Raw genomic sequence first — 14,667 nt, 5'->3', positions numbered from 1 at the left:
TCTATAAAATATATAATTTTACATATTTTTTTTAACTTATAAATTCTTAAAAATTGATATTTTTGAATTCTATTCATCAAATCTTATTAGAAGATATAAAAATATTTTTGAAGAAGTAAAATTTAATTAAAAATAATTTGATTGATAAATAACAATAAAACATTTTCATAAATAATAATATTAATAATAATAAATTATGTTTCAATAATAAAATAAAGAGATAAAAAAAATCAATAATATTTATTTTAAAAAGTGTTTGAATTTATAAATATCTCGCAATTCCGTATATATATATATATATATATATATATATATATATATATATATATATATATATATATAATTATTTATATAGTAATGCTAACAGGTCGTTATGAATAATTTTATAAATAGTGTGTTAGTAATAGAAAATCATCCATTTTTAATCTCCTATTCGAAACGATTTTCAAACTATTTACATTATTAACTATTTGCATTAAACAAGCGAAGAATGAAATTCACTAGAAACAGTTTATTTGAAAGAAATTTGACAGAAAAACTGTCTATATTTTAAATATTTATTTTTAAATATATCTTTGGGAAATGATCTTAAATAATTCAGTTTAATAAATATATCATTTAAATATTCTATATAAAAATATTTATAAAGTTAATTTTATAATATCATGTTAATTATTATATTATTCATACATATTACATTTTTATTCATAATTGAGTAATGTTATCATTATAAACATATTTGTATTGAATTTAATTCAAATTTAATTTGAAACTTAAATCCTTTTAAATTTAAATCTTTATTTAGGAAGTTATGTATTTAAGTTATGTACACATAATTTTGTGAATTATTTCAAGTAGAAACATTTTTTCATTATAAAATATCTTCTTGCTGTTTTAATTATATCTTTAAAAATTGATATATATTTACAATAATTGAGAATTTAATTATAATTTTATATTTGTAATTTATTCTTATTATTTGTTATGACATCTTGTATTAAAATTTTTATGCATCTCAAATTTTATCAAAATTTTTATCTTTTTAATATAATTTAAAATAATAAGAATATAAAACATTTATTAAGATAATTTTATTTTTAAAATAAGAATTATATTCTAAAAATAAGTAAAATTTAATTTTTTAGTTATTTCAAATAATTATAAAATTCAATATAATATAAATATAAATTCAATATAATCTAATATAAATATAAATAAGTATTAAATTCAAATTAAATAATATAAATTATAAAAGTAATTTTTATTAAGTAATCTTAAATAAAATAAAAGTAATCTTTTTTGTGGATATATATTATTTATGTTATGAATCACAATTAAAAAAAATATAAAAATTGTTCTTATTCTTTAATACAAGATGAATTTATTGAATGTCTTGTTGCATAATATAACAATAATTCGTTTTACTTCATAAAAATTTTATTTATTTGCAATAATTTTGTTTTTAAAATATATTTTCTTCAATAAATTGATCTATAGGAAAAATGATCTAAAAAGGATATAAAACGTTCAATATTTTATGACTTTTTTATTGAATGTTTCTAACTGTTATCGAGAAACAATGTGATGTCTGTCATACATATTATAAACTGGTCTTTGTGTATTAAAATTTTTTACATGAATGCAACCAATGATATTAGTATTTTTTATAACGTACACTTTTGTATTATTCTTTATTCTTACACAAATCTGTACCAATCACTTATGGCGATTATGATAAATACATATACTCTGTATATTGATTAATATAACATTATGATTTATCTATGAAATGTTTGAACAATTTATGAAAAACTTCAGGTAATAATTGTAGATTTATAAAAATCTTATTGATATAAAAACATTGTTACTAGTAGAATAAAAATTGGTCACATAATTTACTGAAATAAAAAAAAGAAACTTGAAATATCTCCAAAACACAATACTAATTAATTATATAACTAACTTATGTCTTTTTATATAATTGAAGAGAATAATTATCTAATAACGAAAGTTTTTTTTTCTAATTTCGTTAGTAAAATTGTGACCGTTTTTATCCTGTTTAACTTATAATTGTGATTACAACTAAGTTCTTTCGGTTATTATATAGTTTCAATTTCTATTTTCTTTGGCAATGCTTAAAACATTTCTATATTTTTATATTTATGAAATTATGTTAAAGCAAATTGCACAGCTTTTGATGTTTTAGATACTCAAAATATACGAACACTTTTTTTTACTTCCAAAATTTAATCGATTACTATAAATCCCATGTATAATCAAAAGTTGGTCCATGTCCAGTTTTTGTGAATAATTAAAAAAGTTATGAATATTTATAATATGTATAATATTTAAAACTGATTATCTAAACTAACATTAAATTTTTAAGGAATTTAATAATATACATATCAATATAACAAAATGAAATTATTGTTCGTCTATAAATGCTTATTAACAGCTTTAAGCTTCATTGGATTCATTGAATACATTCAATATGCCATAAGTAGGTACAGCCGTGTCATATTACATGAAAATATTTTATTTTCTTAGTGAAACTTTTCAGGTCTTGGACAAGACAACACACATGACATTTGATCATTTAAGTCTTTTGCGACGCATTGTAGGTTCAAATCATAGGCCTCCTAACAATAGATAAATAGGTATATAATTATAAAGTTGTAGAGATTCATAATAATCTGAAATATTATTAGATTAAAATTGAAATTGATTTGAAAATATATATGTTGCAAATATGTAATTTAATTATTAATATTCCTTTGTAAAAGTTAGATTTCTTCAGTACAAAATTGTTTATATTTAAATGAGCAAAATTGATTATGAAATATATAATTTAATTAACTAATACCACAGTTTGATATTTTAAGTTTGATATTTATTATCCTTATTTTTCTTCTCATATATTATTTAATATATATTCATATCTTTTGATAAAAATTAAAAATATTGTGCTAATTTACCAGATATTTATAAAACTCTACAACTTGTAAACCAAGACCATGTATCATGTATTTTTAGGATATTATTAAGTAGGTATAGGTAGACATTGTCTATATACAATTGCAACAATGTTGCACGTGCCTACTTTCTGGCAATCCTAAGTAAAGCTTATAATTTGAATAAACTTTTTTGATAATTATGTCTTTAATAAGTAAGTAATAATTCTATTAGAAATAACAGTGCAATATTTGAACTGTTATTATCCTATATTCATTTACATGTTTTATTTTCTAATTTTAAAGTATTCTCATACAATGCTTGTATGTTTTGGTTCTGAGAAATAATTAAGATAATTATTTTATTATTATAACTGGCCAATAAGTATCTGCCACTTTTCTTATATTATTAATCTATTTATCATATATACAAGTAATATACAATAATCTCGCTTAATTAAGTATTATTATCGTATTATTAATAATATTATAATTAAGTTATATGAATAGAAACTTGACCGCATCTAATTCGTCAATGTGCGCTATTGTTGCACACTGGAATATAAATACATTTTTATATAAAATTTGTATAATCTACATGAATCACTTTAAGTATATATTTTCTCTTTTAATCACAAAAGATATAAATGTAATAATTACTATGTAAGCTGGGGGCCATGGGCGGTTTCACTCTGGCAGTAGTATCATACATATAGTTTTTTATCTTCATTAAGCGAAAATCAGTTCTTTTGAAAATTTGTGCTAATTTCGTTATATAGAATTTATTTTCTCATACTAATTCTTTAATAATTCTTCTTTCAATTCTTCAAAAGTTTATTTCTCATAAAATTTATTTTTTTTTATAATTTATTATTCAATTTTAGTAAATTTATTTGTTTTAATAATATAAAATAATATAAAATTGTTTCTATTTTTAATAAAAAAATTTTTTAATAAAAAAATCATAAATAGAATAAGAGATATACATACTTTGTTATTAACATAATTATTAAAATAATTATTAATATAAATTTTTTTAACTAATTAAAATGTGAAAATAAATTCTATATACTATATATAATGTATATAGATTGTTAATATATTTGTAAAATATCTTTGGAAAATGTATTATAAAGATCAAAATAAAAAAGTTGATATAAATATTGATGGCAAATATTTATTAAATTGTAAATAATTTAAGTTTTTGTTAAATGAAGATATAAGAGATAAAAACAAAGTGCAATGTAATGGAAAAGCAGTTTCACTTTTTTTCTCTCTTATTTCATTTATTGTACTTCAATTATTTATTTATTATATATTTATAACTTATTTATAACTTAATTTAAAAAAAAAAGCTTTAGTTAATAATTAATTTTTTTATATCAATTTTTATATTCTTTTTCTTCTTTAAAATCAATCTTTCAAAGATATCTCATAAATATGTTAACATTTTGTATATACATATACATATATATATATATATATATATATATATATATATATATATACACACAAATAAGTTTTGAGTAAAGATTTTATATTGTATAAAAAATATTTTGTTATTCTCATATTATAATAATTTAATGAAATCTTTTAAAAAATAAAAATATTTTTTGTAATGAAAAAGAAAAAATTAAATATTTTCTTGGATATTTTTTTTTAATTTATTTTTTTTTAATATAATTATATATAATATTATATATAATATATTAAATTTTATATATAATATTATTAATGATAAAAATTTTAATTTCATTAATAAATTTAACATCAAGTTAATTTCCACATAAATAAAAATTATAATATTTACTATGAATAGAATAAAAAATAAAAAAAAATATTTTATGAAACATAATTTAAATATTTTGAATTATATATTTTTTTAAAAAAAAGTTCAAGAGATACATCTTAATTTCCAGTGTGAAGCCCGATACGCCCTCGATTTTTCTTCATCTGTTGTCTAATCATCTAAAGGAAAGGAACACTATATACGCTATATCCATCAAGAAGCAGAGTAATTCACAACAGATGAATATTCTATCTATTTTTTTTTAATTAAAACTTATTTACAAGTGTACAATTATAATTCTGTTGTGATGTAGGTCCATCATAGCCTTGAATGCGAGTAGACCGGTTCTGAAGTAAAGATTATATTGCAAGGAAAATTTTAAACATAATGAAGTCTTTATAACAACAGAGACGTATATTTTTTTAAACAAATATTCCAAAATCATAAATTTGTTAGAATCATTTTAATAATATGTATGTATGATACTTTATAATAGTAATGTATATCAATATAAATAGGTTTCTAAAATTATTCCAATGTTGTATATATATTGACTTCAAAATCTATTTTTTCAATATATAAGATTTTATAAATGTGCTATACGACTTTTTAAAATTTATTAAAAATCTATTACATTATGCAAATCAAGTTAAAAGTTATCAATTCATTGTATCAAACACAATAAATCTTATTCTATTATATATTTTTTGAACATTACCTAAGTAAAAACTTATTTTGGAATTAAAAATAAATGAATATATAAAATGTATGCGATAAAATATATGTGTAATGTGTATAAAATGTACGTAAATTAATCGTATTGCACATTTATCAAACAAACATTTTTTTATAACATTAATATATAATATTATTAATATAAAATATTCTATATTTGATATTAAAAAATTCAAGTATCATGTTTTTGAGCATAATTAATATAATTATGATGTAATTGCAATAATCTGAAATATATGTTCGGTACAATACTATATTTATTTTTAACGATTTAGAAATAAAAATTTTGAATGATCAAGAAGTAATATTATCCATGCAATAACATCTTTACCAAGAAGCATTATTACATATTTTGTTTTACCTATTAATTAAAAGTCATTGTCTTTAAATCTAATAATATGCCCTAACTTTGTCGATAGGAATATTATAATTAGAGCTAAGATTTTTTGTACCATTGAATTAGGTGAGAGCACCCAATAATGACCCCAATTTTTGAAATTGTTCACTACAAATAATTTCATTCAATTAGAAATATATCTGTATTAGGATGCAAACTTGTTGATATCATTTTGTTCCTTAAGATCAGGGTCATAATTTGATTATTTCTCTTATGAGATGCCCATTAACTTTTATTCGAAAAGAGCTAATATATCATCACTTGATGAAGGATTACCACTGCTAGCGCCACTACTGGGTGGAGTATTCAGATCTGGTGGATCTAGATATGAAAGTAATTCCATTGGATCCACAACATTATCTGGCAAGAGCTATAATATAACATAATAAAAAATAAATAATGAATACACACATTATAAAAATTATAAATAGTTATTCAAGGTTGAAATTTAATTTAGGAAACCATTTATTTTTTATTTATTTTTTTTATAATTTGATAAATTTATGAATAAAATCCAAAAATATAATATTTTTTAATATTTATAAATGCATTCTTGATACATGTTTAATAAGATAAATAATTACACAGATGAAATAAATATATGTTATAGTAAAGATAAAAAACAGATTAAAAAACATACTCTATATTTTGATATATTAGAGAGCTGTAGATAATGTAGTCTTTTCTATACATTCTAAATAAAATTGTTATTAAATTTTTATTTGTTGAAATCAAATTTGTTTTACATTCAATTTTAAGAATTGTTTTATATATTTTTTTTTTGTTTTGTATTTTATCTTTTATGTAAAGTAGATCAATATAGATTATTATATTTAAATTAAACTAAATTTTTAATATCAACAATTTCTAAGAAATTAAAATTGATATTTTTGCATTCTATTCAAAATCTATTGATTAATAAAAAAATATATAAAAAAAAAATAAATAAATCCTAAATTAAATTTTAACTTTATATAAATGTCAAAATATTTAAATATTAAAAATATTAAAATTATTACTTACATTTAGAGCTTCTTGACCTGTACCCTCACCATCTATTACTGCAGCTGGATCAAAATTTAAATCCGATGGTATATCCGCAGTATCATTGTTTATGTTTGTATTACCAGATGTATTAAGATTTCCAGTAGATTCCTGGGATGCTGGAGGAACACTTGGTGGACCACTATTTCCACCACCTGGTGTATGTGGCGTATGAGGCGTATGAGGTGTATGAGGTGTATGTGGCATCTAGGAATAAAATATTAATAAAATAAATATATAGGAATAATAAAATATTTAATTAGTTATAATAATAATTAGTTTAATATTATTATTAGTTTAATTATTATATTAGTTATATCGTTTTATATTATATAATTAGTTTGTATTGCATGCAATTATAAAGTTCAATAATTCTATATTATAAATTTATAACATACCTGATCATTAAGTGATTTTTCCATAGCATTAAGAGGATCTAAAGAATTCACTGATTCATTTAAGTGTGAAAGAGGTCCTTGTGCTCCATTAGTATAATCATTACTAGTATTCGTGTTCGTCCCAGAATTAATATCAAAAGATCCTCCCGATGAATTCCGATGATTGATATTATTTCCATACGTAGTTGAAGTATTATTCATCATAGAACCGCTCACAATACTACTCATATCAGGTGGTATGTATGGACTCATTGCTTGATTCATATCCCAATTATTCATAGTAGGCATATTCATACTTCCAGGTGACATTGCCTTTGTCATTCTTTTGCAATCACTTTCTTCTTCTGATTTAATATTAGTTAAATTTTTTGCCGGTTTCCAATTTGCCATTGAATCTATCGTAACTTCTTCTACTTCTGCAGTGTTCAGAGTATTTAAAATACCCCACATATATTGATCAACTTCTAAACCTTCCAATTGTGCAGGTTTTCTATATATAATATATAATATAAATAAAATTAAATTATATAATATAAATATAATAATATAATAAATATAATATAATATATAATAATTTTTTTTTTTCATAATTAAATCTAAAATTGTTAGAAAATAACTTACGTGCATACAGGACATCGCCAAGATCCTCGTTCACAATTTAATTGTAAGTATGATTCCAAATCAAAACATTGAATATGTTTACAATCATGTCCCCTAGCTGGCAGTGTAATACGTTTAAAAGTAATAGGACATTTTAAGGATACCTATAAAAAAATTATTTATATAAATAATTAATTTAAAAAATAGATATAGTTATAGATGTTATAGTTTTAAATATATGCTCTTGAATGTTTACCTTTAGTGCTGTTTGTTCTACGACATCTTTCTCCGATTGTATACCATTATTTGAAATGGTATTATTAAAATTTCGTTTAATTTTAGTAATACAATGCTCTGCTGTAAGTAATCTTTTACGTAATAGTCCATGAAGTACACTTCTTACACTTGGTCGATGAACTAATTGAAGTACAAACAAATGAGACTGTGAACAAATTAAAAAAAAATTTATTTATTTTTCTTTTATAAAAATTAAGTTTTAAAACAATATAATAATATAAAATATGAATAATTATAAAAAAAACTTACACAACAACATGCCGATACAGTAATTTGTATCGTATTTCTTCCAGGTTGACAAACGTCCTTTAGGTATAAAGGCTTATGAGATGTTTTATTCTCACCACGATCGATAACTAATGGCGTAGCATTCACAGAGACTTGTACACTTGCTGGCCAATTTGTATTCATTTGTCTATCTTCATGATGGAAACACTTGAGTTGCAGTTCCAGATCGGATCGCCACATCAATGTTTGATGTACCGTGGGTTTTAATTGAAAAACATGATTGCTTACAGCCAGATTATGTTCTAAGCGGAAGGGTGGAAGAATAATGCCATCCCTTACGGGGAATGTTAATCGTAATTCATCATCTTCTGTGCACAATAAAAAAAATAATTCATCAATATCCTAATTTATTTAAATCTAAATAAAAGGTTAAAACATTTATAATTGTAAAAAATAAATATAATCGAAGTTGATTAAAAAATAAAAGTGTTCATAATTAAATATTTTTAATATAATTTTAAATTTATTTCATTATTAAAATAATAGTAAAAATATTTCAACTTACTCTGAATATTAATTGGTGATTTTATTTCATTGAAATTAGGCTTAATATCTGGATTTGGACTGATATAGGGAGGCATACTGGTGGCTGGCGTCAATGGTGGAGTTGGATTACCAGGAATAGGACTATGTTGATAATTTAAACTCCCTGCGCCTGTCGTTCTCATTGATGCAACATCTTGTTGATATTGACTGGTTGCAACACCAGCTGTACCATACGAAGATGTATTACCAGCATATCCTGAGTTTGGTTGATGACCAACAAATTGATTTCCAACTGTTGTAGGTCCCATACTAACTGGTATACCATTGCTATTATAATATTGGTTACTCGCAGTTTGATTGGGAGTATATGAAGGCGTAGTTTGCCTCATATTACTACTCCGTATCATAGAGTTAGGCCCAAAACCAGCAGCTGATGGATTCATATTTTGCATAGGCTGATACTGAGGTTGAAAGTTCGGCCTTGCTGCAGCAGGATAATTGGCCGGATATTGCGATGATGACATGCCATTGAAGGCTGGTTGCATCGCAGCTGGATTTGGATTTGAATATGGATTTTGTTGTCTCTTTTGTGCCATATGCATAGCAGGATTTGGATAAGGTGCTAATCTCCTTGGATAGCCTTGATGAGGTTGAGCCTGTAAATATATATCAATTAAGATACATCAAATGGAAAATTAAGATAATGCATCTATAATATTGAATCGATAATTCTATTTTATATAGATCTAAAATATAAAAAAAATTATAAAATTTTACATACTTGCATGCTCATCTTATTCATTTGCATATTGTTAGGTCCCATCATATTGTTCATGCCCATATTACCCATGTTACTCATAGAGCTCATGGGAGTCATTCCGTTCATACTATTCATACCGTTCATACCTCCCATCGACATAGGATTCATCGAGTTCATACTATTCATACTGTTCATCGAATTCATGGAATTCATAGAATGCATTGGACTCATCGTGCCCATACTATTGAAGTTGTTCATTCCGACTGGCCCCATTCCGGCCATTGGTCCTCTTTGGGCATACCCTGCGTTATATGTTTGATGGGGTATTCCATGTTGGCTTTGCATCTATAATCAACGAATAAAATAATATTTAAATATATACTTTTTTATCATGTATTTACAATGGTAAATAATAAAATTATTTTTCTCTTAAAATAAACGCAAGAAAAAAAAAACTGAACTTAAAAATCAATCATATTTCTAAAAAAATAAATGTACAAATGAAAATAATACTTGATTAAATTGAGAAGGGATGTCTTGGCGATCCTGCATGGCCACCACGCTGGCTGTGGCGGTGGCCGTAGCGGTGGCAGCTGCCACCATCGCCGCGGCACTAAATGTCGAACCACCACCCCCGTTCTGGGGTGGCACCGTGCTATGATAGCCGGATGATAACACGGGTTGCACCCCAACGCCGATCGCCGCCGTTGTTGATGGTTTTTTTGAAACTAGGTTTGATGAAAACGACAAACGCGTGTCGCGTATTACGGGCGTTTCAATAAAAACCGAGATACTGTAAAAAAAGATTTTTTAAAATTAACTTTTATGAAAATGATATATTTTAAGATATAAATATATTTTAATAAAACTCTTAAGAGATATTCTCGAAAATTATTTTTAATAGATAATTATATTGAAAATATCAATCATTTTTGAATTTTTACTCTTAATGTCTACTAGTGAAAAATAATTCTTAAGAATTTTATTTTTAAATCTATTTGCATCCTTATGATTTTAATATAATTTTTGTCAAAAAAATGCATATATGCAAAAAAAAAATAAATTTTAAAAAAGAATTTTTATTAAATTTAATTTAATTAATTAATTTAATCATATTAAAATATAAATTAATGAATAAATGATAGGCAGAAATAAAAAATAAACATATAAGTCACATTCATATTTGAATTTTTCTGTCCAATTGTAACTTCGTTCTTTATTTTCCACGATGCGGCAATAATGTACATCAGTTATTCATGATCATTGAATTATTTGAAATCATCAATTTAAAATCATTGTTATTTAAGACATACAATTATCAACAATTTTAATATTAATTTATTAAATTAATAACCATAATTAGTTATTTTATAGAATCATTTAATTAATTAATTAATTATTTAATTATTTAATTAATTAATTAAAGTTTCAAAAACATTTAAAGCATTTTAAACAATTGCAAAATAGAAATATGGAAAGTGCGTCATTAATTGCATTATAACATTTGAGATCAACTATCTCGGTTTATTTAAAATATTAAATATGTAAAAGTATTGTAATAATTAATATCATTATAATAAAAAAAAAGAAAAAAATGAACGAAACCAAAAAATATAGAATAATATTCAAGCATGCCACTTTAATTCAATAATATAACTTAAAATAATTTTGTTAAAAAAACTAAAAGTTATTTATTCTTTTTATTTTTAATTTATTTCTTGTTATTTTACATCAAATAAGAAAGAATATATGAAAAAAAAAACGAAAATCAAACCGAATTTTTTTTTTAAATTCTTTTTCTAATTTTCTTCTAAAATCGATTTACCTGTCGCTACCATTCCATCAGAGCCTTTTCTTATTTTACAGGCACAAAATTACATTTAAAATATAGGAAAGGAAATCGGACGCTTTGTTGTGCCTTTCTATCGATACATTCCAAGGCCCGAACATTGTTCGTTCTTTCAAACAGCCTTCATTCTCATTTTAAGTCGCGTATACCCCAAAAGATCGAAAGACAGAATTCTGTGCGCACCGTTCATATTCCCAGCTGGCCAAGGCCCCTATTGGTTTTCTGTGGGAAATGCACGTGCTCGCTATTCACACACTGCTGCTCTCTGCGCTTATAATGCCGTTCTGCTACAAACACCGTTTGCCATCGTGTCCCGGGAACCAACGTGCTTTGCACGATCATTTTCAACTTGTTCGATACCCAGATGGGAAAAATCTCGATGGTATCGCGAATCTTCTAACTTCTCTGTAAACGGAAATATCACGGCTCAAGTTCAGAAAACCTATTTAATTTTTTTTTCTATAAATATTAATTGCTTGATAATTTTTTATGCTATTATTTCAATTTTTATTTAATAATCTACAATTATTAATTAATAACTGTAATTATTTATAAATAGAATTTTACATAATTTTCAAAACTTTGTATGTTCGAATTTTTAGATTTCGTATATATAATTTTCTTTCGATGTATTTCTAAGTTCATATTTTGTCATGAAATTGGAATTTATAATAAAAATTTTTGACTATAGTTAAGTTGACTATAGTTAACGAAAGTTTCAATTTCAATCACGAATTGATATGAAATTTGGAAAAATAGATTTTAAATCTAACATTTTTTTAACTTCGAATATTTATATTTTTTGGAATTTCTGAAATAAAAAAACTTTCGATACGATACGATATTAAAAATTATATATGCAACCAATATTATCGCATTGAATGCTGTCTAAAAATTACTAATACAATAATAATAATTATTATCAAATATTGAATAGATGATAACCTAACCTAACTACACATAAGTCTTAATATCTATAGAATATTCCATCTATTTATCAATTTATATCAATTCACTACAATTCATCAAAAATCTAATCACTAGTTTTTAAAAAATTAAATATTGACTTATTAAATATCAAATACAAATGAAAAAAAATGTAAAAAAAATCAGTTTATGTATAAAAATATTCGTATGTGTGTAATTATTATTATTATGTTTTGAATAGAAACAATCTTGTATATTGTTTTTTAAAATCAGAATTTAAAAGAATTTAAAAATTTCCATGGAAGAATAAATTTTTACAATTTTTCATATAAATAATATAATTTTTACAAAGAATTTAAACAAAGATAATTATATCTATATGGAATTTAATGTATAATATTTAAAAGTTTTTTATTCTAATCTTTTTCTCTTATCCTTTATCTTTTATTTCTTATCTTAATCCTCCAGATTTCGTATCGATCAGCCATTAAAATTTTTTAGAATTTTATTAAATTTTTAATTAATTATGTATGTACTATATATTTTTTATTTTATTTATATCAATTGTATAAAATTATATGTAGGATATAAATCTTTTACAAATAATATGTTGTAATATAATAATTAATATAATAATTAATATTATTATTAAAGAAATGCTTTATATATTTCTAAATTTGATTAAAAACTTCTATTAATAATTCATTTAATATATTATTTGGAATAATAATGGTACTTAAGGGAAATTACATAAAGACATAAAAGAAATGAACAAAAATATGATATTTCTTTAATATTCATAATGTTTGAAACTTGGAAAATTACATGAAAGAATGCATTATATTTTTTGAAATTATCTTTCGTGATATCATATTTCCATATGCACATCAAAATTTTTATGCATGCGCGTGTAATAATAAAATAACTGAAAATATTTATTTATAATATTTAAATTAATAACTGAAAAAGATAAATATATTTCTGTCCTTTGATTTTATACTTTAAAATGTTCAAATATTTTCAATCGTATACAAATTTAAATAGATTACTCTCACACATTTATTATGATTATTTGTTTAACTTTTTAAAATTATTTATTTAATTAAAAAATTTAACATATCTAAAATTGTTATATGTATTGTTATATATGTTTTATTATATTTATTATATTATTTATTATATTTATAATTTATAATATATATAGTTTTAATTTTAAAAAAATATTAATTATATTAATTATTTTATTTATATTATATTATAAATTATATCAATTATATTAATTATATTAAAAATTTTTAATATAATAAATATTTTTATATGAAACATAATATAATAGAGTTTTTATATCTTGATCAATCTGTTTCAATAGCATAAATTACATTACTGATTATGATCTTGATAAACTTATTTATAGAAGAAATTTATAAGATTTATAGAATAAACAATCATTTTATGGTTTTAACAAAACACAAATTTATGAATATTTGCTTTTTATTAAATGTTATAAAATAACAATTTTACCTTCTAACATATAAGATTATAATAAATTAATAATTGAAAATTGTAAAAGTAATATCTATATTTATATACTTTCTTTTTTTAAAATATTTTACAATAAAATAAAATAGTAAATATAAAATAATTATAATATCTTATAATATTATTAATTATAATAATACATAATTACAATATTTCATAAAGATATTTTCAATTTTATTTAAATTTAGTCAATATTTATAAAAAAATGTCTTAAAAGAATTAAAATTTATTGAAATTTTTATTACAATTCTATCAATAAATTTGAAAGAAATTTAGAATTTTACATTAGAGCAAGAATTTATATCAAGACAAATGTTGAAAGATAGTCATTGTTATAATTAGTAGATGAAAGGAAATTTTTTATTATTAAAAATAAAATAAAAAAATGTTATCAGTAATCATCTGAAAAATAATTTTCTTTTACGCTCATTTGATCCTATTAGTTTTTAAAATCAACGGAAAAGAAAATGTCTTTTCTTGTCACTAAAACGAAAGAGAATTTTCTTCCTATATGTTCGATTAATATGCATTAAAAACTTTCAAATAATAATTTTTTAAAATATCCAAATTCAATACATTAATATTATACATTATATTAATATAATGT

General features: G+C 22.1%; 1 protein-coding gene across 3 annotated transcripts in view; it reads right to left on the bottom strand.

Annotated features, from left to right (window-relative positions):
* Positions 1-1,531: 1,531 nt before the first annotated feature.
* LOC107998618 (zinc finger MIZ domain-containing protein 1) overlaps positions 1,532-14,667 on the bottom strand; it is a 30,223-nt gene continuing 17,087 nt past the window's right edge. Inside the window, exons 2-11 of one of the 3 annotated variants that reach the window (XM_062073474.1) lie at positions 11,571-11,999; positions 10,259-10,538; positions 9,767-10,090; positions 9,005-9,641; positions 8,461-8,807; positions 8,171-8,356; positions 7,936-8,078; positions 7,315-7,804; positions 6,896-7,123; positions 1,532-6,242 (exon numbers count right to left, since the gene is read on the bottom strand). In XM_062073474.1, the coding sequence (XP_061929458.1) occupies positions 6,105-6,242; positions 6,896-7,123; positions 7,315-7,804; positions 7,936-8,078; positions 8,171-8,356; positions 8,461-8,807; positions 9,005-9,641; positions 9,767-10,090; positions 10,259-10,348 (2,583 nt within the window). In that variant the 5' untranslated portion in view covers positions 10,349-10,538; positions 11,571-11,999 and the 3' untranslated portion in view covers positions 1,532-6,104. The remainder of the gene's footprint in view (positions 6,243-6,895; positions 7,124-7,314; positions 7,805-7,935; positions 8,079-8,170; positions 8,357-8,460; positions 8,808-9,004; positions 9,642-9,766; positions 10,091-10,258; positions 10,539-11,570; positions 12,000-14,667) is intronic. The other 2 variants (XM_017057970.3, XM_017057969.3) reach the window with 2 other exon arrangements.

The sequence above is a fragment of the Apis cerana genome, linkage group LG4, assembly GCF_029169275.1.
Source record: "Apis cerana isolate GH-2021 linkage group LG4, AcerK_1.0, whole genome shotgun sequence".
In the NCBI taxonomy this organism is placed as follows: Eukaryota; Metazoa; Arthropoda; class Insecta; order Hymenoptera; family Apidae; genus Apis; species Apis cerana.
This window is presented reverse-complemented; position numbering and strand designations above follow the sequence as displayed.